This window comes from Haliaeetus albicilla, chromosome 11 (assembly GCF_947461875.1).
Source record: "Haliaeetus albicilla chromosome 11, bHalAlb1.1, whole genome shotgun sequence".
Taxonomy (NCBI): Eukaryota; Metazoa; Chordata; class Aves; order Accipitriformes; family Accipitridae; genus Haliaeetus; species Haliaeetus albicilla.
Genome location: NC_091493.1, coordinates 3327712 through 3352183, shown reverse-complemented (window position 1 = coordinate 3352183; position 24472 = coordinate 3327712). Strand labels below are relative to the sequence as shown.

The 24472-nt window shown below is 41.3% G+C and overlaps 1 protein-coding gene across 3 annotated transcripts in view; it reads right to left on the bottom strand.

The window, feature by feature from the left end:
• Positions 1 to 846: 846 nt before the first annotated feature.
• MCU (mitochondrial calcium uniporter) overlaps positions 847 to 24472 on the bottom strand; it is a 93672-nt gene continuing 70046 nt past the window's right edge. For 2 of the 3 annotated variants that reach the window (XM_069795863.1, XM_069795864.1), the window contains exons 2-8: positions 14029 to 14098; positions 9955 to 10125; positions 8904 to 9008; positions 5569 to 5729; positions 4879 to 5082; positions 2596 to 2712; positions 847 to 1372 (exon numbers count right to left, since the gene is read on the bottom strand). In XM_069795863.1, coding sequence (XP_069651964.1) covers positions 1295 to 1372; positions 2596 to 2712; positions 4879 to 5082; positions 5569 to 5729; positions 8904 to 9008; positions 9955 to 10125; positions 14029 to 14098 — 906 coding nt within the window. In that variant the 3' untranslated portion in view covers positions 847 to 1294. Of the gene's footprint in view, positions 1373 to 2595; positions 2713 to 4878; positions 5083 to 5568; positions 5730 to 8903; positions 9009 to 9954; positions 10126 to 14028; positions 14099 to 14212; positions 14249 to 24472 lie in introns of those variants that run through there. The other variant, XM_069795865.1, reaches the window with a different exon arrangement.

Genomic DNA, 24472 nt, shown 5'->3' with positions numbered 1-24472 from the left:
ATGCTAAAACAGACTGACATGCTTTGAATGAAGAGATGGTTTATCTGCTTACAAATCAGCCAGCCTTGGCTAGAAGAGAGGGCAATGGGTTGACCTTCCTTCCTCTATTTCTTTTAGCTAAGAACAAGAGATGTCATTAGCCACTCCTAAGAAATTCTGACCTGGGGATGCAAAGTTCATTTAAAGCTACTTAATTAGGGGAAAGTGCTAGAGAACTGAAGTAGTTCTGTGTCTTGCACTGTAAGAGCCCCAGGCTTTCAAAAAGCCTCTGGGCAAGGAAAATGCTTTGACCATATATGAGACCTTTTATCCCATTACACAAGCAGTCAAATATCAAGTTTAATTAATCCATGTTCCAAAACTGTTCATTTAGAAGCAGGAGCCGTGATTCTGTGACAGTTTCATAATCCTGTAAACCTTCATAATTTCATAGTCCAGCTGGCTATCAGATTTGGGGTAGGAAGAGGGGAATGTCCCTCCCTTAAGACTGAATATAAAAAACCTCTCATGCAATGCTGCCATTGATTTCTAAAAGGAGCTCAAGGGCATTGGGACGCAAAGTTTATATAGTTATTATGGAATAATCCAAAATATCAATTATCAAATGTTCAGAAGAAAACTCATTCCTTCTCTCACTTGGCTACAACCAATCTGTGCTACAAATAAGCAAAGGAGGAAGTCAGTGGAGCACATGGGGCAGGCTGGGAAGGGGAAGCTCACGGTTTTCCAGTAGAAAGCAGTCTTGTAGTAACTTTATAAAAGAGACCAGGTCTGATCAGAAGTGTGCGTGTTAATGGCGGTGGAGTGCAAGTTCTGATCACCAGCCATAGCTCCAGGTGGCTTGGATTCTTTGTTCTTTTTTTTTTTTTCTCCCTTTTTTTTTTTTTGAGAGAGAGAGAGAGAAAGAGATCTGAATCAGGTAAAGGAAAATTTAAAAAGCTAAGCAGGCTGCTGGTGCCTTATCAAGAGGCAGACCCTGCAAAGCTGGAAGAAGACAACCCTACACCCCAGCACTACATTCTTTTCATGAACACCCCCAATCCTGTATTTGTACACAATTGCCATTCAGACAGTTTTTTAAAGGTGACTGTTTGCCAAGCCCTTTTCAGAACTAACATTCCACAATGTCCCATCTTCAGATTTAAGAGATTCCCCCCCTGCAGTCCTTTGTCTTGATTAAAGGTAAAAACCCTCCACCCCCACACTACCTCCCAGCTTCCACCTGCAATGCTTTAATTAAAAAGGCAAGAGCTATGAACAGGTTTTTTGCCGGGGTTCAGAGCTTCTTTGCTGATCAATCCTTTTCATCAATTTGCTGGATGGGCAGGTGAACCTGCAGTGGATCTCGAAGCCTCTTAAGGTCCAATTCTGCCTAAAAGTAAAAGACACATTATAAAGAACAAGCTCCTGATACACCTTCCCCAATACTGCTCCCCTTGACAGAATGGAAAGCTCTTCTGCATTTCCTTGTTTTTCCTGTACAGAAGGAAGTGTTCAAAAAGTAAAATGAAGTCACAGGCTTATATTTGGAAAAACCATTCTCAGCACTTAAGACATTTGCTCTGTACTTCTCTAAACTTGTCTACGTGCAGCCACTTAAAAGGAATATGGTAGGGAAGATTTGGTCCACAAACTCACTGGAACCGGGTTGGGGTTGTTTCATTTCGTTGGGTTTGGTTTTGTTTGTTTGTTTAAATAAAAACCAAAACCCAACCAGATTAATGGGAATGGTTGATTCTAGAAGAAAAACTCCATGAAGATACCATCCAAGGGTACCCGTATTCAACACGGCATGAGAAAACCCAGAGATCTTTCTTGGTTTTCTCATGAAACCAAAAGAGCCTAGCCCTGACCTCCCTCTACTCCTTGCGCAGCTCCTTCTCCAAGGCAGGGGGAGAATACATCTTACCCCGTATATCCTACACTGTCATTTCCAGAGTCTGGGAATAAACAGACAATGATATGGAGCAGTGAAAAAGAATGTGGTAGCTCTGCTTTTTCTGCTCATGCCATCCTTCTGCCAAAAGGCTCTCAGAAACACAAGGAAAGATCTCTACCCTACTCCTTTGTTGAACAGATTCCACAATGTGGACGGTCTGCCAAAAGTATCTGTCTCCAGAATATGAGAAATCTGTCCCCATCGCCTCTAACAATACAGCTAAATTTTTTGAACATTATTTTCCAGAAATGCAATGCAGTGCACTGAAGTGCTATGTCAGGAAGACATGAACTGAATGGATGCAAGTCTTCATTCCTTACTAAATCCATCTGGTGTGTAGGAGCTGAGAAGAAAGGAAATCTTGAATTAGGCTTCTCTGAGGCATGAAGTGCCTGAAGCAACTCAAGATTTACCAGCAGTTTCTAAAAGGCCCTTACAGATAGATATAGGCAACCATTTCTTGTTAATTTACGCATCCAGCAGTTCTATTCCTGGACATATCAAAGCCAATTCAGTGATTGCACTGGGGCTGTAACAAGAAAATGGGCTGAAAACTTAAGATACATCCATTCTTGTTTGAGGTGCTTCTATTAATAGCAGCTAAGAGCTAACAAGCAATAATTTCTTTGTCTTATTTCTGGAAAAACTCTTGTTACCTGAGCAATTGCATCCTTAAGTTGATTGTATTTCTCTAGATCAAATCGTGTCTTTTTGGCTCCTTTATGGAAAAATAGTAAGTACTGTCTGTCTCTGGCATCTGGATAAACATATTCCTAAAAAGAAAAAAGTAGAAAAGATAGGAACAAAGCCACAACAGGATGCAACACAGGATACCATTAGCACAGTATTTATCAGGTGTGTTTTGGGAGGACAACTAGTTTCTGTCAGCGAAGGCACAAGACCAGACAGCATTGTCTAAGCTCACCCAGTGTGGTGGGGTGACTCCAGCCAGCAGCTAAGCCCCCACTTAGTCAGTCACTCCCCCACAGCCAGATGGGGGAAGACAATCAAAAGGGCAAAAAAAACCCAAGAAAAAAACCCAACCTTAAAAGTCAAGATAAAGACAGTTTAATAAGTGAAGAAAAAAAAACAAAAACCACCAACCAACCGTAAGAGTGATGCAAAAGCAATCACTCACCACCTCCCACCAGCAGACCAATGCCCAGCCAGCCTCCGAGCAACAGCTACTTTGGAGAAAATAATTTCCCCGCCCCCACTTATTGCTAAACATGACATTATATGGTATGAAATATCTCTTTGGGCAGTTCAGGTCAGCTTCCCAGCTGTGACCCCTTGCAATGCCTCACCCACCCCCAGCCTACTCCTGGGGGGCGGGTCAGGGAGGAACAAGAAACAGAGAAGGCCTTGATGCTGTGCAAGCACTGTTCAGCAATAGCAAAAACATTGGTGTGTTACAAGACTGTTGTGGTCACAAATCCAAAACACAACACCATACCAGCTGCTATGAAGAACATTAACTCCGTCCCAGCTAGACCCAGTACAGTCAAGCATTTGCTTCTCTACTAGTATGTTATGCTCCAGCAGTGAGTTACCATCACCTCCCTCCTGTCCTGAATGTGTGAATCCTTCCATGCAGAGAGAACAAAAACTAACACATTTCAGGGTTCCGATACTGACAACTTTGTGGGGAAAAAGGGTGGGGGGGGTGGGGGGTGGGGGGAAGCTATAAATACTGGAAAAAGCCCTTCTAAGATGGCCCTTGCTCTCTTTTTCTTAAGGTCATAAACATGCAATGGCTAATTAAAGCAACAATAGATGTGAGAACAAGAACCCAATACCACAGCTTTTGCCAAGGATACTCTACTGCAAAAAGTCACAGCTCTTTAAAGTGTGCAGATAACTCTGAGCAGCAGAGCTGTTAACACCAAATCCCACATAGCCTCTACAAAGCACAGGTCTGCCTGCTGAAGTTAACTCTCCCTTGCACTGGAACATCACATAGCCTCTGTGCCTGGTATACATCCAACAATTAGGGCTGTCAGGTGGAGAAAAAACCTGCATTCAGAGCCATACCACCCCTGAAACACTGAGATTTTAAGGTGTGGCAGAAGAGGCACTAATTGATACAGAGCATGATTAAAACATCAAATCTGAGTTCAAACATGGCAGAAGTTCCAAGAGCACTTGGCAGAAACTACTGAGCATCCCTGAAAGGGGCACGCCTCAGGCCCTGAAACGACGCAGCTGACAGACCCCTGGGACACCGCACTGGAACACCTGCAGCATCTGTCCTGATGGTCTTGTGACAGCAGAGACTCTTTGAGCAGTCCCTCTCTCCCTCATTATTTAAATGGGATTATGAAGTTTAAATGGGAGTGATGAAACAAACCATGTACTAGAAAATCCACACAGAGTCTCTCACAACTACAAGGATCCAGAGAAGGATCCTTCACCTGCATGGGAGGCCAGATCCATGAAACACCTAAACAAAAGTATTTCCAACAAGATCCCTTAACCTTTGTCCCTTTAAAAAGGCCGGCATCTCCTGTCGGAGAGATGGGCTTCTTTGAAATGCAGATGGTACCTCATGCACCCACAGTTTATTTGGGTTCATATATCACAGCACTTGGGAAGCCTCCGGTGCAAGTCAATGTGTGTGAAGCTGCATGGGTGTGCATGCAGAAACCATTACCTGTCAGTAGATGAACCTGTATAGCTAAAGCAGTCAACCACCCAACATACACATAAGCATTTATGGTAAGAGAACCATGAAATCAGCAATGACCACCACCAGAAAACCCACAACTATACACCACCATCCTGGACAGCACTAATTAAATCAAGCCGCATCTAGGTTCTGACAGGATAAGGAAAAGGCAAAGCTACATCTAACAGGCACAATTTTGCTATTTTTCTAGGGAGTAGAGCTCAAAGAAAGTCTTCTACTGAAGTGTCAACGTCAGCACAACAAGTCCTACCTGGCGAGTCATTACGAAATAAGCATACATTGCCATGGCACTACCATAGGTGATGAAATAGGTGACTGGTTCCATAATGTCCCAAGAATACTCCCACCAGGTGAGGCGGGCCAGAATCCCAAACTGAGTGGCCATGTAGGCCAGGCCTCCCCACAACACCAAGGTTGTCCTCTTCTCTGCTTTCCTGCTGAGCTCCATCCTTACCTGCCAAAGACAGAAGCACACACCTTGTATTCTCAAAAATAATTATGTTAATATCATTAAGAGATAATGTAAAAATAGCACCTTGTATTTATATTAAGAGGTTTGAAATTATTAGAGTGGTTTGATATGATTAGAGTCTAGATTATGCAGACAAATCTAGACTTTTCCACCAGTACCTTGCCATCAACCATATTTTACTCTGAACATGCTCTGAATGCCTCACAAAGATGTTTATTTCTCTTATGTTCACAGATGTTCTGTTGCATTAGTCCCAGTCTTTATTTACTACCAAGTTCATTTCCAACTATATAAAGCAAGGAGACAAAATACTTCCACTGAAACCAGAAACAGACCTGGCTGAGTACACACTCAGCACATCTTCTGCTTCGATGATCTTAAAACTATTTGGAGCATGCCAATTAAAACCTTGAAATAAATTTAGGCTGCATTTGGAGGATAAGTAAAATACAATGAGAAACTTCTCACTTTTTCTAGTGGTGCTAGTTGCTCCTTCAATTCCTCTAGTCTCCCTATCAGCTCCTTCTCTTTGTTCAGCTGGTGCTCCTCAATGCACAAGGCGGTATACAACTGCTGAACCAATGTCTTGACATCATTCAGCGTTGTTGCATTTTCATGGCTTAAAAGCTCTAGAAAAAAAAAGAGACTGCTTTATATGCATGTATCCACAGAACTTCTCATATACTCTTCAGAAACTGCTATTAGTCTGCACAGGAAATGTATAAAACTATCTTTTCAACAAAGAAGCCTTTGGAAGAGCTCCAGCACACTAAGACGATATGATTTCTTCAAAAGATAACCAGGCTTTATTATTGGACATTCCTAAAATTTGATAAGAACAAGGAAAAGAGATACATACTGTTAAGCTTGCCAAATATCAACAGCCACTTCTGATCCATATTTATATACAAGACTCAACGAAGACAAACGAACAACTAAACTAGTATGATCCATCACACCAGCTGTCAAGAAACAGCCAGAATTCAGACTACAGACCATCAGCAACCATAGTTATTCATGACAGCAACCAAACATCTTGGGTTAGTGGTCCAAGAACATGCAGTCTTATGATAATTATTTTGAGTACCAATGCCAGGAATTGTTTCCCAACACTTTGTGGGCAACTCCCTGCTGTACTGCCTACAGGGCAATGAAATTCTCCCTCACAGTATTTAAATAGAGACAGTAACAGGGCCACTAACTGAAACTGCCTTTGTCCCCACATTTCAACACAAAAAGGTTTCCTAAAGGAAATCAATTTGTAAGAGAGTTGTGACTACCAGTATTGTATCACACACTTCGTATGGAAAAAAACAAGTTTCATGTTAAAGCAAAAGAACTTGACATTAGCCGAATAAAGACATTTTTTAAAAAAATAATTTTTGTAGCATCCTGGGCTCATACCTTAGGTTATCTTCTCAAAAGATGATTTTACCAATGCATAAAAAGCTGTGGACAGCTTAAGTTTTAACACTAGCAGCTCAAGGGAAAGAAGTGACTCAGTTGTCTGTGCCAAGGCACACAAAGCACACCATAACCCCCTCCTGGCTAAAGGGCTCCTGTTCCATAGGAACACATGGATTTATTTTTTTTTCTTCATAGGGGAAGTGACAATCAAAAAGTACTTAGTGTTTAAGATTACAGTGTTCTGGCATTTCCATTTCAAAATACCCAGGGTGATTTTGTAAAAATGGAAAAGCAATAGCTAAGAAGTTTAACAGAACTAACCTCAGCGCCTATTTACGAGCACATTCATTTTAGTATGAACTAACTATAGAAATCTCCTTGGCAAATGAATCAGAGGCAGCAATTTCACGTAACCTAGGTGATCCTAGAGCTCACCTACCAACACACAATGGGTATATCATACAAGCAACCTAACCAAAAAAACATACTGACTCACTGACACAGACTTTGCTCTCTCAAACACTAGGTAAGCGGGATGTATGAATTGCCTTACCTTGGGACAGCAGTTTCTCCAGTGCAGAAATGGACACCATGTTTGCATTCTCATTTAGTTGTATTAAAAATTACAGACTAGACCAGCTAGGCTGGATAGCATCACCTGCTCTCAGGCACTAATAGTTAGAAGAGATACCTTGTTAAAATCCTTACTCCACTTCTCTGGCCTATGATGCCTTACAAGTGTGTGAAAATACCACATTCAGGACACAGAGAAGTGGGGTGACAGAGCAGAGAGTAACTTTTTTGTGTGTGTGATATCCAGTAATTGAGATACCCAATCTTAATGGAGAGTTTTCTGTTTAGGTGCTTTTAAGGAGTTTGGAAAAACACATCTCTAGGGGAGGTCAGTCTAACCCACAGATAGGGGACAAAAAGTATCTCACCCAATGCTGTACTCCCAATTCCAGAGTCTCCCACATACTAAGGACAGGTGCCTGCACAAAGTTCCCCAAGTAAGAAATATCTTTTTTACGTGGTATTTTTATACTGTGAACAGTAAAATGCTAGAATACATTTTTATTATTTTCCTTGCAAAAAGGTCCTTGGAAGCGAACTACATCTACAACGGAAGATGGCATATATCAGCAGATCTTCCTAGAATTCAGCCACCCAGGGTAGTCTCAGACCCAAAAGATGTGGTCAGTCTCCTTATTTTTGATAGATCAACTTGCTTTAACGTGTTGCCTTACTCAGACTGGTCAAGACAGTAAAAGGAACATTAACAGTTCCCTCACAGCTTTTGCCTTATGAACGATTTTGTTCATTATCTACTGCTTGAAGAGAGGCATAAGAGAGGAAGGCCCAAACGCTAGGGAAAACATCCAGACAAATCATGGATGGTATTTCCACCATCTGACTTCAACTGGACATGCAAGACAAGTTATAAATCCTTCCTAATCTGTTTGCCTGTCTACGGGGCTAAAAATTCTTTTTAGAAAAATACTGCTTGCAAAGTTCACATTATTGCCTGCAACAATAACAGAACAGTAAGGTAGACAAAAATCCTCCACTGTGAGCCAAGCAACAAGCAGATCAACATTTCAATATCTGGTCCTTTTGGTTAAGTCCTCAGAGGGAAGTATAGGCGTGCAAGAACCTGGTGCTTTATGAAGCCTATAAAGTTGCCTAGGATAAAGAATAGACAGTAGATGAAAATACCAAGTTCCTGGCTCTGCCAGTAACCCTGGAGCATCTCAAAAGCTTCTTGCAAATTTTCACATCTTGAAAGTTACACAACTGTCCAAAGCCCATTATTTAAAAAGATTTTCTTATTAATTCAAAATAGGTTGGTTTCCCTTCCTATTTGATTCTTAGTAATCTAACTTTCTAAGAGCACAGTCTCATTTATTTCACTGTTTGTCAGCTAACAAAGTTTCAAGGTTTATTTGCAATTTTCAAAGTATCACACTTAAAAGGAAACAATGTTAACTATCAAGCGAGGGAATCATTTATTCTTCCAAATCAGATAATGTTAAGTTTCAATCTAATTCCCATTTTGTATTGTACTCCTTCAGAATGAGTTATATTAAATTACTTTTCAGTAGTTAGAAGAAAATTTATAAAAATTTAGAAATTAAAAGAAATTACATTTCTTCATTTATTCTTCTTACAGGGGCTACTAGCTTTGAGCAGAATGAATATTTGCTTTTCATCACTGACTACTCTGATTACTTGGATATCACTAAATTAGACTCCAAGAGCAGGATTAGAAACTGCATGGTTTCCTTCAGAAATAACTCTTCACGTTCTTGAACAAGTTAATAAAGCATGCTGCAATTGAACAGGGAACTGCATACTGAAATTTATTTCTGACGTTTACCAGAACCAGGCTGGTTTACCTCTCTTTGGTGGTCTAACATGGTACGTGACATCATTAATGATCAGTTTGAAGTCATCCAGCAGAAGCAAATCTATGCCTGTGGAGGAGGCGACACGTGTGCCATCTGTAAGGCAAAGAGACGACTCATTAAACAGTAGAAACAAAGTACCTAAACGTGCTGTGGTTAAGTTGTAATGCCATTCCAAATCCAGTTGTTGGACTTCTACACTTTCCCACAGACAATACTCTTTGTCAAGATGGATATATATACACACACAGACACACACACTGGGAGACCTTATATGGCAAAGACTAGCTGAGCTACATATGCAGCAGCTTTTCTACATCTGTGATATTTGGGGTCATCTTATAAAAAGCAGCTCCTTTCAACCCACACACTTTTAATGTTTTACTATGTTTTGCAAAACAATCCACTTAAGTAACCTTCATCTCTCTCCACTGGCATTAGAAATTACTTCAATCTCTGGTATTGGACAGCATTGACATCACTAACCTAGCGAACACCTCCCTCCAAGGCCAAGACTTAAGAAAATAACTGGCTTTGATGGCACTTCCATAAGAAATCCTAACAATGTTTCAGAGCTTTGGTGGCTAGCAGACACAAAACAACTGAGCACAACAGTGAAATAAGACATTAAGTGAAACATGACTGAGTTTTCATAGCTAAGCAAGATACCATTTCCCTTGTACCACCTTATACAGCCAGTTCCTTACAAATCCTTAGAACCTCTACATCAGTTGCATAGCTTGCATCTTTCCTACTAAATAATAGGAAACTCACCAAAATCACCTCCATTAGGACTGATGTCTGTAAGCTAAGCATCAGGCATGTTTTCCTGCTCCTTCACTCTACAGTCAGATTTCCTTGACAGACCTAACAACACAGGGATAGCTAACAATAGTCTTACCCTAGGAATGCCATTTCTACCTTCTACTTTTTCAGGAATGTCAAAGAACTCACACCATAGCAAACTTTTACTTGAAAAGCAAGAAGCTGGATGAAAATAGCTGGTAAGCAAGTAAATCAATTAGTTTGTAAACAACAGTACCTGCTGAGTAGATTGCAACCCGATCTATTCCTCGGTCCTCTGCTTGCAGCTGTTGCAAGAACACACCAACAGAGTCTGAGATAGGTTTAAGCGTGAATTGGCAACGTTCACGCCGGGATGGAAGATTCACAGAAATCACAGGTAACCCGTTTTGGTAAACCACTGTTACTTCTACAAAGAAAACAAAAATACAAGTTTACCGTTAAAAATTAACAGATCTTCTCATAATAGCTCTGTATTTGTCCCATGGAGAAAGAGGTAAACATGGTTATGAGCTGAACATAAAACAGACTTAACTTTTGGTTCATCTTTTATCAAGAGATATGTCCACCAAAGAAAAACCGAGGGATGTCTGAGGTTTTCACTCTCGTTAACTTGGCAGTATCTATTAAACTTTCTGTGCTTTGTGGAAAAGTAAAAGATACTTACTCTAAGCACAATCATATTTATACTAAAGGCAACATGGTATCTAAGAGCCACAACACGGCAGCACAGTACATTTTGGTTAGTTTTTGAGAATAGCAGTATTTTGGACCATATAAGACAAAACACTGTGCAATTTATCAGGATTTATAGCCCAGAAGACAAAGGCAGACTGTGTGTATTAGGAAACATCAAGGAAGGACCTACTTCAAACCTTTTTATTCTTGTTTAGTTCTGGTTTCCTCCTCTTTGTCCTCAGGCAACAAATATTTAAGGGAGCAGTCAGGAGTATGAGGCTGTAGGAACAGCACTCTGAGTTTAAGCTTCAAGGTCATTTCATCTAAAATTCATGGGATCAATACACTTTGTACTTCAGAAGATAGACATTACTTCTTAGGTGTAGATAAAACAACATTTTCCATTTCTTTAGTGCTGTCAGGAGCTTTTTGAAAAGCATTCCTAAGGATTTCAGCACACCTTTCTAAAATTTATGGTAGTAACCTGTACGAACTGTAAGCTAGCTATTATTTTACTGCCAGAAGGACAGCCCACTCTGTGTGCTTCAGGATATCCATACGTAGAAAAGAGAAGTTAAAAGTTCGTATTCCCTAAGCCATCTATGGAGTCACAAACAGTCAAAATTTCCCCCAAGTGCAGCAGTTGCTAAGATATAGCAACACACCTAAAAGTGATTCACTTTGGATTGCTATGTATTTTTCTTATGTAAAAATGTAAGGTGGTCTTTATTGCACAGAGCATTTGCCATGTCTCAAGGACTGTGCAGTCGCACCCACCCACACCGCATCTGGCTTAGTGTTCCCGCCTGTTGTAGCTTTGGCCAACTACACGAACCACACTGTCTACTTAAACTCATCTAACTCATGTATTGACATGCCAAGTCAATTTAAGGAGCTAATTTAAGGGATGTTCATGTATGTTGAGAAAGGATGTACCAAGTACACTTTTACAAAGCCAGAAGAGTTCTCTCAGGCTGGTGAGTTGACTGTCACATGCCTTCATAAATTGAATCAAGCATACACAAAGGTTTTTTCCCCTCTTCCAGGGGATTGCTATCCAGTGCTGACAGGGGTCCTCATGTCATCTTTAAAGACTAGGTGGAAGCAACCAAGTACGGATATCTAAAAATGACTAAAGCATCCCAAGAGGCCCCAGTATTCAGAAGCCTATAAATGCCTATTCTCAAGACTCAGACACCTGACAGGACTTCAGTAGGTTTAGTGTTTCAAAGATTAAAACTCAGAGACAACAGTTAGATATTTACTGAAAAAAAAAAAGCAAACTGCCTATTTTTTTGGACAGTTAGACAGAATTTCATGCCCCTTATCAGCAGCTATTATGACACCAGCTATCAGATTTCTGCATTCTTTCACTCAAGTATTTGAACAAGAGACTGCTAAAAAATAGATTAGCATTACCTACACTTATGATAGCAGGCTCAAAAGGAATGATCAACATATTTAGAAGCTTAAAATAGCCACTTAAGTATTGAATTCATTAGTTCTGTGAGCAGCATATACAACATTAACTTTTGTACTGTTTACATAACCACAAGACATGAAAAACATTCTTTATTTAAAATGCTACCTTGATCATACAGGCAGTAAAACAGTTTATCATTGAGCAGAAGAAATAGCAATATTTACACCAACACTTTTCCATGTATCCCCATTGGTACAACACAACAACCAAAGCTCCACAACTGCCAGCTTTGGAGGAAGTGCCTACCAGCACCAGCCCTGCCACATTTTAATCCTCCACAGACCAGATGGAGACCAGTGATAAAGGCAATAGGTCAGGCTGCACTAAGAGTCATCAGCATTGATAGCACACACAAAACCTTTCTCAAGGATTTCCAGCTTAGGTGAAGTGTTAAAAGACCAAATTATTTCCCTTCGGAAGACCGGCTCAGTAAGTCTGGAATTACAACTGGTTTATGTTTTCCTTACAAAAAGCTTGTACAAGTAATTTTCTAGTCTAATTCACCAGTGGGGAAAGTCCAGAATTCCAGTTTGATCTTCTCATCAACTCCCACACAAATAATGTCTGGTCAGATTTTTACTGCATTAGCAAGGGAAGAGCTCAGAGGCAATTAAAAAAAAAAAGGAGGAAAAATCCAAAGGACATGTCAATAACACAAACCTAACGGACAGCAACAGACAGCTCCAGTAAAAGTTATTAACACAACACTGCGATACGGCTGTCTGCCTTGCTCTTGTCTGCTCTGACAGCCCCATGGATTGCCTGCATGAGGGCAACTACAAGTTACTAAGTGGGCAAAGCATTTTAGCATTTCACTAGTTATAGAACTAACATTTTGGCTAATCTTCACTGATTAAAGTTTAAGCCAGTATTTAAATACATAGGACAAGTAAAAGAAAACAATTGTATAGAAGTGTATTTCACTTTACAGACACCTACAACCCAGCCAGGGATGCTGCTAAATAAGACCATGGAGGATTTTAAAAGCTTTACATGCTATATTAAGCGTGAGGTTGCTCTGAGGTATGAATTCCATCCAAGCACCACAAAGTTTTGACTCAACCATATGTGCACCAGTAACACTAGTCATTAGTATTTTCTAAAGATTTCTGTTCTTGCATTAGAACACCTTAAGCAATACCTTAGGCCAAAACAAAGTACAGTAAAAAAAAAAAGGGTGTGGCCAAAGAAGTCAGTGTTGAACATTTACTACTGGTAAAGGTGAAGTTATTGGAAGAAAGAATGAAAGAAATATTCAAGCACAATATGAGGAGAGATAAAAATCGAATCAGGCAAGTAGCTACGCACTTACACCATCCTCTCAACCTTACATGTGTCCTCTACACTTCTACCTATTCAAGCCTTCAGGTTTTTGTTTCGAATTCTCCACAGCAGTCATGTTCTCTTTGTGTTTGCACACACTCACTATCCTGGCAGGGGAAGCAATTGTGCCAGAACCTCTTACTTTATTAGCTTTCAGGCTTTATTAACAAGCCTTAACGAGGAGAGGATCCACTAACCACTTGTCAGTCAGCATAAGTGCTCTAGTCTTTGAGCACAGCACGCAGATGTTAAGGAGGCAGTGATCTCAAAGCTGCTTGTTTCCTCTTTGCATTCTAGCATACTGAGATTTTAGAAGTTCCACCAGTGCATTCTTTTGCTTTAGGACAACCTTTTCAAAAAAGCTTAATGTCTGAGCTGTCCCAGCACTTAAATTAAAGAACAAAATTGCCTTGGCTTCACAGCTTATTCACTGCAGCAAACAGTGCTTTCAACCATTTGAGCAAGTAGCTGGTATGAACTGCACTTTTGTTACATAAATAAAGTTAACAGGGAACACAGTACCCTGAAAGGTAGGCATTACACAGACCTCACGGCTACATCAGGCAAAAGCCTGGCAAAAAAATTTGGACAGTTGCACGCAATTACATCTTTCTTTATAAAGCCTGTCCAGTTTTGTAAGGACAATTATTAGAAAAGTTGGCCATGTCCTTAGTTATTCTTGACTGACTTTGTTCTCTGTCACTTCCTTAGTTCAAAACTGCATTACCTCCTAGCCAAAAAAGCCTCAACCACAAAAGGGGTCAGGGAACCTGATTTAAGTTAGTGAATGCCAAAGTGAGCCAAGAGTTTCTCCGTGTCAATACTCACCATCAGAGGGCACTACCGTACTGCAATAGACCACTCTCACACTCTGCCAAGGAGAAAGCCTCTGATGCACCTAGGAAAGACAAGCACAGCAAAAAGGACAAATGTTCAGTGCCGCTCGTCTGGCAGAATCACACCCCAGTGCCACCTCCTGTGTCCCGTCCCCGTCCCCCCCCCCATCACCTACCCCAATGCCTGCGCTAGGCATTTCCTCCCATCCGCCGCAGGGATAACCACAAACCAGGAGCGCCTGTCAAGAACAGCCTCTTCTCTCACCATCTGCCACCCAGTAGGGTTTCCCCCCTCAGCCAAGTTCACCTCTACACACCTCACTCTCAACGCACGTAGTTTAAAGTGAGACTGTATAACAGAACAGCTGTGATTTTATTTTTTTTCCTTCCTTAATGTAAAATGTATTTTTAAAGCCACATGGAGTTAATCAGTTTTAAGAAATCAATTTAGATTACTACACAGGCATGGAAAGTGGAAATCACATGAAAGCATCAGTCTTTAAAGGTTAAAAAGTTTTAGCCTAACAGTGGGAGAGGGTTAAGGAGTCGTGGATTAAGACGTTCATTCTCTTAGGTCGTTTCCTGTGCTGATGCTTTTTTTTTTTCCCCTGTCCTTGCAGAATGATGGAAGCCAAACTCTATGATACAAGTAGTAAACGTGCCTGTTCATAGAAGAACAGTTCAAAATAATAAACCCCAAAAACTGTGATAGTGAGCTATTTAAAAAAAGAGCCCAATAAGAAGAAAGTGCATGAATGGTTTATATGTTCTGCAACTAATTTGTTAATGAAAATCTAGAATCAGACTGATTTAAAGTCTGGCTACAGTTAGTTACATACTAGTCCAGTTACATACTAACCCTCCCCCCAGCACTGAAATTACAATTCTGGCACAAAAAAGCCCAAACTTAAAAAATAAGGCACAACACCAGCTCTCATCTGTCTACAGTGGTATATATTTCAGTGACTAGCACTCAGATTTTTTAACAGTTGCAGTCCAATATGGGCACTCCTATGGTCTGGGATTTTTTTTGTTTGTTGATTTCTAAAACACAGCTGTCAAACCTGCATTTCTGTAAAGGTATCTCACAAGTAACACTTGTTTTTTTAAGGAAATTTCTAATGGAAGTTTGCAAACAAAACCCAGGCTGTTGATTATTTCTCTGCCAAATTGTCCAGACCTCCGTATTTGGTGAGGTTGCCTTCAATAATCTACTTAAAATAGCTTTTATCTGCTAACTTCACTTTTCTTCTGAAGTGGGCTATGCAAATCGAGGATAGTTTCAACTACAGTAGTCTTTCTTGAAAGCAGGACCTATGGCCCAGGTGGCCAGTGCATTGACAGCTCTGGTAATTCACTCTCATTTGTGCTGTATTTACACTCCATTTTTCTCAGTCTTGACAATGAAAATAAGTCAAGTAATTTTCAAGTTTTCTTCCTTGCAACTGCATTTTCAGCTTCCCACAGTCAAGTCAAACAGGCTGCTAACAGGAAAAGAGAACCAGGCATTAAACCACTGTAACTGAACTTAAGTGGGAAGAAGCTGCGTGTTTTGGCAAAAGTAATGTTTAAAAAAAAAAAAAACAAAAAAACCCAACACACAACCCTATGTGTTGGGAACCAAAGGGCAAATTTGCCTATTTACATTTGAAAAATGGCAAGTTTTCCAGACTGACAAACATCCATGTGCTACTGCTGAGCAACCAGGAACTGCCCCCCCCCCCCACCTGAAGAAAGACAGGTTTTAAACTCAAAAACACCCAAGCAAAACACAGATACAAACTCACATACTTGACAAATCAGGTTCTGCTGTCTTGGCATCACTTCTATTATGAAACAAGTCAGAAGCTTCAATGATCAGGAGCCACACCACATGTAAGCCAGTTTTCAGAACCAAATTTTCCCTGAGAAGGGGAAGCCTTTATAAGAAGTTTAAAAAAAAGACCTTTTCCTATTTGAAAGCAGCAACTTCAGTTTTAATCCTTCTAAAAATAGCATCAGACCAGATACAATAGTGAGTGGGCAGAATTTATACAGTGAGACACAAAACCTTCTGTAAGAGAGCACTACCACAAAACACTGTTTATATACTTACTTTACCCGATCCAATGGCAGAGCTGGCAGCTTCAGATAGGTACATTTCACTGCTTTACTCTTCCCTTTTACATGGCATTAATCACCTATTTTTTAAATATTGCACATCAAGTGACTGCCTTTCTACCAGATTCGCACAGCAGCCCAAAAATTTAGTAGCAGTTTTCAGAAAATCCTAAAACCCACTAAACCCAGAGTTATCTCATTGCAAAATGGCTATATAACTGAAAGATATTATTAGCTAGCATCTGCAAAGACTTTACCTTAAGGCCATGAGTATTTCACAGGTATAAGCTAACTCCAGAAGTCTCCTGCCCTCATACAACACAGGCAAGAACAGGGGAAAAGGTAAAATGGGTTGAAAAACAGGGCACATTAGGTGACTCATCAAAAAGCTAAGGTGTCCCCAGATTCAACCTCTTTGACAATTCTTTCACCCTGATTCAGGTCTGAACCAACTATTTCATTAACCCCACAGCAGTATGCTGCCATTTACAGGAATAGACACTGGTTAACCTTTACGTATCTGTCACTCTTGCAGTTCTGAACTGCGCCTTGATACATGCTGCTGCTAGAAATTTCTTATCTAAGAAAACAGTCTCTACTAGTTGGCAAAAGAAGAAAGGAACAAATGCACTAAAAGTCAGCAGAGACCTAAATCCCATCTTCTGCCATCCAAGGTTAGCAAGAGCTTAAGGAATCATCAATCATTTTTATTCTTGAAGGGCGGCTGTTGTTTTAAAATTGAGATGGACACAGACATCTGAACCCTTTATCCAACGTCTGCAATTCAACAGCTTTATGTAGCTATGTGCCAGCAGGCTGAAGCTCAGGACTGAAGCAGTGCGGGACAGAGGAGAAGAACTTATCTCAAGCTTTGCTGACCAGATCTCATAGTTGCTTGCCTGCAGACAGTCAACAGCTTACCACTTCAGCAGCAAACGCTGAATAACTACATCCAGGTTTCAGTTGAGACAGACTTGTCCACTACTTCCAAAATAAACGATACTTGGAGTGTGAAAAGCACCAAAGCCAAACCACTGAGATCAAAAGCTTTAAGCATCAGAGTAACTTTCTGGGTCTCAAGAGAATATATGCAGGAATTCACTTTTCACATGCATTCGATCCTCCGTTTCCCACCTTTGCAGTAAGATGCACGTTAAGAGGCTTGGCGTTATGCAGCAGCTTCGCTCCCAGAGTGATTAAAAGAGCAAGAGAAAAAAAAAAATCCCAGTCCTTTGTCTAAAACACTTCCCCCAGCCTTGTCAAGGTCTATATTGGACAATCCAAAGGTAACAATAACAGCATCTCCGTAGGTCCTAACGTAGCTATCTGTTCTATATGGGTGACAAAGTTAATCAAAGCCCTACTGGAAGAAACAGCCTTTTAGCTACCAGCAAGTGCTCTCTGACGGGAAAAGAGGGAGCAATCTGGTAGAGCTCATGTTCTGCACTTCATGTAATTATCAATAATAGAATGGTAAAAACTTTTGGGTACCAAGTCTCCAAACCCTAATTAAAATCAGAAAAAAAGTCGTACAGAAAAAAAAAACACCTCAAGCATGGAAAAGGTTAATATCTTAATCTAAAACACACATAAAACATGCTGCTAACTCATTACCTGGAGTACCAGTGCAGCAAAAGCTGCAGAGCTTTTGTGAAAAACAGAGCATTCTCCATGTAAAAATTTCCCACCATGAGTGAAATCTTTAACAGATACATTTGCAAGTGCCAGCTGCAACATCTATTTTACAATTTCTGAAAGGCCTCCTCCTTTAAATGAGGCTGCTTTAAGTCACACATGAAGCAGCTCACCTTTTCCAACAAGCAACTGCTATTTTCCTTTCTATCCCAGCTTTCACAGCATGAAAAACTGAATGTCTTTCCTGGCTCTAACACTGGTTATCCTAAAAACTCCTGGCCAGCATCTCAGTGACAAAAATTGCTGTGAGCTTCCCTGAGCAATCACAGTAACCCAAACCACCCACCTCAAAAGTGCTGAAGAGCTCCATTTATCAATCTTTCCCTCACTTCAGGGCTCCAACTACTTCTGCTCCTGTACTCAGTCTGCTACATTTTAATCTCTCTGAAACAGTACTCTCATCATAAGTTATTGGATCCCCTTTTGTCCTCCAATTTTTGCTTACCCCTCACACCAGCTGTATTTGCAAAGCAGAAAGACATAGAGCAAAACCGTGTCCTGGCCAGAAATCTGCTGTCCAAGCTCCATGATGTGTAACTTATCAGAACAACTAATATTTTTGCACCAGTACGTAAGCTCCTACTGGATTTAAGTACATAACAGTAACTGTGGTGGATTGACTATGGCCAGCTGTCCAGCCAGCTGCTCTCTCGCTCCTCTCCTCAACAGTATGGGAAGATGCAAGATGAAAAAGCTCATGGGTCAGGATAAAGGCATGGAGATGTCTCACCAGTCACCCTCACTGGCATAACAGATTTGACTAGAGGAAAGTTGATTTACTGCCAATTAAAGGAGATAACAGCAAGATACAGACAGAAATTAACACACCTTCCACCCACCCCACCCCTTTTTGCAGGATCCAACTGACCCCTTCATTGCCAACTCCTTCCCCCACCTTGAGGGGTGCAGGAGAATGGAGGTTCCTTCTAGAAACATCCATGCCACAGCCCATGAATACCCCATGCTGGAACAGAGGCAGCAAGGGAGCCTCTGCCTCGACATCTGGAGCACCTCTCCTCCCACCTCCATGCTTGCAGGGCTGTTCCTCACACTTTTTTCCTCATTCCTCCCCTTTTTCCAGCATCTTTCCCCTTTCTTACCTCAGATTCTCCAAGGCACCACCAGCAGGGCTGAGGGGCTGGGCTGTGCCCTGCCAGAGCCTAGCCAGAACCTGCCCGGAACCGGCCAGAACCAGTCTGAGGTGGCTCCAGCCTCTCCTCAGAGACCCCTCAGTCCCTGGGCACCCAGTACAGCAACTATTAAAGCAAAGTTTGCAAATAAAGTCCTTCACGTATGAACCAATGCAGGGGTCTGAGCACAGACAGGACCTTTTCAGTGTTCCAGCATGAAGGATGCCTACAGCAGTCCCTCATGTGGGCCTGAGGACAGCAAGGAGACAGGGAGAAGACATGATAGTGGCCCTTATGCTCACAATACCAGCAAAGAGGGATCCTGCTGCTGCCAGCACCCAGGCACAGCCCTGCTAATTTCAGATGCCTTCTTCAGCATCCTCCCTGGCTTCCTCAGAAACCTCCGAAGAGATAAAAATCGGCTAATCTGGCATCGGAGATCTCTGCCTGCATCTCTCACCCCCTTCTTCACCACCTCCATCTGAGACATCTGGACACCCTGGCCCACTTCCAGGATCATCCTTTAAAAAAAAAAAAAATTCTCAATCTTCCTCTGAAATTGAGCCCAACTCTACCAGGGATTTGTTCAACAGATCAGTAACCCTGTATGGAAAACCTTCTCCAACTTTTCGCTACAGTCTCTGGATACATTCGCATAGTTAATATTACGTTAAGTGTTTCCTTCAAGGCACACACTGTGCTTCTGTTTGAGAGCCTGGTACGCAATAAAACAGCATTTGCTCTTGCAAGGGTAGCACTCATACCACACCGCTTTGCTGCCCTGCAACACGTTGGCTTGCAAAACCCCCAAACATTTGACCAGAGAGGGGAGCATGGCGGGGAAAGCCCTTGTACCTGGGAGCCATGCTCCTGCAACATGCCTGCAGTGAAGGCAGGAGGAGCCCCACACCCGAGCACAATTTTCTCCCCAGTTTCCAACAAGTCCAAACTGCTGCCTTTTTAAACCATACACTTTGACTCCCAGGACCTGAGCACTTGCCCGATTAAATATCACTGGCTTGAACTCATTTCTTTCTCTCTTTGCCAGTATGCCCTTGCTCACATCCCACTTGAGAGGTCAGATTTTGCCCTGAAAAGAACATTTCGCACCTGCTGCCTCCATTGGGCAATGTTTCTGTGGATGAAGGTCAAACAAACAAGAACCTGTCTGAACTATAGTGCTATTCTATTCCTCTTTGGTTTTGTTTTTCCTTTTTTTCTTTTAAAATCAGGCTGAGGAGATGGACACAAAAAAGGCAGTGCCAGTAAGAAGTGGGAAGTGTTCATCTTGGCATTTGGAAGCACTTTGTACGACCTACACATTAGCAAATGGTCTTCATTTGCCACACTTCTCCTTCCTGCCTGAATTCTCTCTTCTTCCAGCATTAGTACAGAGCTTCATCACATCTGCTAGGAAAGGAACATAAACAGGAGGTAAGCTATAAATATTCCCTTCTCATCCTGCTTCCTTTGCCCATCTGGCTAAAAAGAAACAGGTAATCCAGTGTCCAGGAAGAGGTAGGGGCAGGAGCAAGGAGAGTCATTCTTTACAGAAAATGGAGAGAAGGGAAAAAAAAAAAAAAAAGACGAAACAACTGCTCATTGTTCATTCTGCCTTTCTCTCACGTGTTACTGCTGCTGTGGAGATGCTACAATGATGAGTCTTGTAACAGGAACATCACTGCTTTTGATGGCTTTGATAGAGCCTTTTGGGGACAAGAGAGGGAAGAGGAGATAACGAACGGGAAAAAGTTTAACAGACATTTTAAGCACATTGGTCAAGCAGTCTCTACTGCCTTAAACAGGTGCTTCCCTTGACACCATCCACATGACTTTTCCCCCAACAAAAAAAAACTCAAAACAACATCCCCCCCTCCCCCCGAACTAAAACCTTTTCTCAGTCTATATTCTTAGTTTTATTGCAAATGTCAACAACTTACAGGGAATTACACTATTCCTACTTTACCTGAAATGGATGACAGACACAGTACATCAGACCGCCATACTCCCTCTTTCATCCAAACTTCTCCCAGTCCTTCCTACCTCTAGCAGGCAACTCGAAGTGGAGCTGTAACATCTCCCCTGCAGTTTATGATGCCAGATCACAGTTTCACTATGAAAACATTTTTGCTTTACTGGAGTAGGATGGTTTGAATTCCATTTCTTTAATACAGCCCTCATGGTTACTGAAAAAAAGCTGAGAATTTTAACTCCCTTACATTCTTAAGGCTTGAAAAACAGAAACCAAACAAAATAGCATGATACATTTAAGCCTGTGTCAGCTTTGAAACCAGAGCACAAAAACAAGGCAGAGCTGAATTCCTTACCCTAATTTCCAGATTTGTTACTTAAGTCTTCCCAAAAATGATGGTACCTCCCTTCTAAAATTAAAGGGGCTGCCAACGCTGGTTTAAAAAGCAGTTTGAAGAATTTAGTGAGTTCTGATTCCACCGATTTCAGGGTTCATGATTTTGTCTCCCTCAGCCACTCACAACTGAAAACTGTATAACCAGAGAGAAGAAATCAGATGGATTCCCCTCAGTGTTTCCCCCAGGGCAGTTTGCTGTTGTTCTGTTGTTTAAGCTTCTTTGTTCTTCTTTCTCTAGCACTTACCAACCCCATTAGGCAATTCCTTTTGTCTTTGTTATAGCCAGTTTAAAAGAAGAGCTCTTACCCCTCTTCTCCCACCTTGCCACCATACTGCATAAAAAGCTTTCTGGTGAGGAAAGAGCAGCTTGCTGACACATCCCTGGCACTTAGAACACCAAGAATGAAACAATAAGCAGAGTTATGAAGTGAGATTTCCACAAGTGCAAGGAAATTCCTTCTACCTCAGTACGTGCTGGGGAGCAGCCAACTCTCACTGGTTTTCCAGGGAAATAGAAACGAGGAACCTTGCTTTCAGCTCTTGAAAAGAAACAGCAGGCTCTTGCAGACTTTGGAGTCAGCATCAGCACACGTACAGTTTCAGAGAAGCTGCACACTCGGAAATACAAAGACGTACAACATTCTGCAAGCCACAGCAGCCCAGTACATCCCAGTACTGGGGGAGTCCTACACCATCAATTCCCTCCTCATTTTCCTGCAGGAAAGAACACCATGAAAAAAAAAAGTCTCATCTCTCTATCTAACCTTACCTGGGTTTGGTCCAAAAAGGGAACTGGTGGAGCAAAAATGTAAGCTGACTTCGTGGAGGAGTGCGTGAGACAGTACGAGGCAGTTCTTTTGTACCCATAAAAATCACATCAAGTCAGTCCAAGCATTAAAGAGAAAGAGTAGTTCCTTCTCTCAGATTATGAGCCTTACAGGGTAAACTTGGAGACTGAATTAGCTTTAGAATTTAACCCTTTATGAGGCCCTTATTTGGGAAGTTTAAAAGTATTGGCCAGAAGTGTCAGATAAGTTTTACATATACTCTCCCATTCAGACGTTCAGGTCCTAAGACAAAACACATAGGTTCGCTAAATGACTACAAATACCTGTGGCCAATTAACATTGGCCAGGTTTCTTCTGTAAGAAATACTAAAGTGTAGGACATTCAACTTGGCATGCTTCCTTGCTTTCTACATTCAGTTTGCATCAGTTCACTACCAGGTGTGATTAGTACAGTAAAGATTAATCCTTTTGCTAGTCCAACACAAGTCTTATCGTGAAGCCCTAGAAAAATCTCCATTTGATTAAGGGTGGATGCCTGACATTTTTCCCCTAGACATGCTGTCTTCCATAAGGATTGTTACTGTGCAACTCTGGCTTCTAAATTACTTATGTTCCCTGGCAAATTATTGTCATACAAGAACAACAAAATAAAACGAAAAAAAAAAACCTCCAACAAAAATATGAGTATTTTAAAGCCATTAAAAAGCATTGTTTCATTGTGCTACCAGACCACAGATCAAGGAAACTTACATGCAAACTTAATATCCCTATATGTTAATGTTTAATATCCTTTACTTAACGATGTACCTTGTACCTGACTATTTCACAGGATGGCCTCCCACCTCCAGCCTGAGAGGGGAAATGGTGCAATGCTCACCTACCGTGTGCCATAGATACGTGTCTAGAGAAGGCAACTCAGCAGCAGTTAAACGCAAGTGAAAGGCAGCACTCTGCAGAGACATATCTTTATTGACATACTAATGAAGTGCAGTAAGAACACAAATATGCTTATTGTGAACCTAATGTTTAAATGGCATGTTAAATTCAGTTTTGAAGGTTTCCCAGTTCAGCTTTCCTCAGCTCATCTCACCTGGCCTCTCTGCAAGAGGAGGAATAAGAAACGGGGGTTGGCCCCTTCTGAACAGCCATATGGTACCCTGTAGCATTCTGTGTATGGTTTGAGAAACACAAACTTGGCAGTATCTCCCAAGGTCCTCAGCACTCTTGTGTTACAGTTCCACCCTGGCTAGCAAACGCACAGAAGAGCCACTTTGGTCCTGCTCCTCTGGAGGAGCCAAGCATTTATTATTTGTGGGACTGCTTCCCAAAACCCTGTGTTCCCAACCCCGGCAGCAAGTGGGTCTGACTGGAACTCCAGTGCCTGCACTGACCACTTCATCATCAGTCATCTCTGGAAAGATAAGGAGGAGACACCAGAGATCAAAAGGTTTTTATTTAATTGACCACTGATAAAGGGAATGACTGTTCCCGCATCTCCTAGTAGCGCTCACTAGCTCAGAGCTATTCATTTCAGCATCTCCTGCACAGAATTACTGTGCTATGAAACTGAACAACATAATTATATTTAAATGCATGAAAACACAACAGAGGCACTAACAACTAATCAAAATTTCAGGAAAGCTAATAACTGAAGTCGATCATTTCATCTGACAGCTAGTGCTGTCCTCAGAGCAAGCTCAGTCATGTCCATCACCACTTCAAGCTGAGCACCGTGGGAAGAAAGGCTGAACACCCTAATAAAGGGCTGCTTCTCCCCATTTGGTGCCACCTCACAGCCTGCAGCCAGGCCCTCATCAGCACCAATTAATTCTGTCACTTCCTGGACCTCCCTCCTCTATCTTAGGGAAACTAGTTGAAACTGGGTTTATGGGCACATGCACCATGCACAAACACACCTTTAGTTTATATAATGATTAAGTCAATGCATCTAAGTTAAATCACGAGTCAAAGAACCTTAAAGAAAAACAGACCAAAAAAACCTCTCCTACACGTTTTCAATGGTTGTCAAGTTATCCACTGCCAGTATATGCGATAAACTAGGATTATAGGGGAGCATTACGAAAGGAGTTCCCAAACATTTGGTTCCTTTTTGGTTTTTGGTTTAAGTATACTTTTTTCTACTAATTCTATATCATCCAGATCACAAGGATTGTTTTCATAGAATTTTAATTGATTTTTTTTTTATTATTTCAGCTCAAGTATTTTTCTTTTGTTTTAAAAATCCAGAACACGACATTTACTGTGTTTATACCTCTAACCATCTAAAAATTTCTCTCACAGAAACTGTTGCAGCTTCATCCAAAGAATAAGACACAAGAAAGATCCAACACAAAA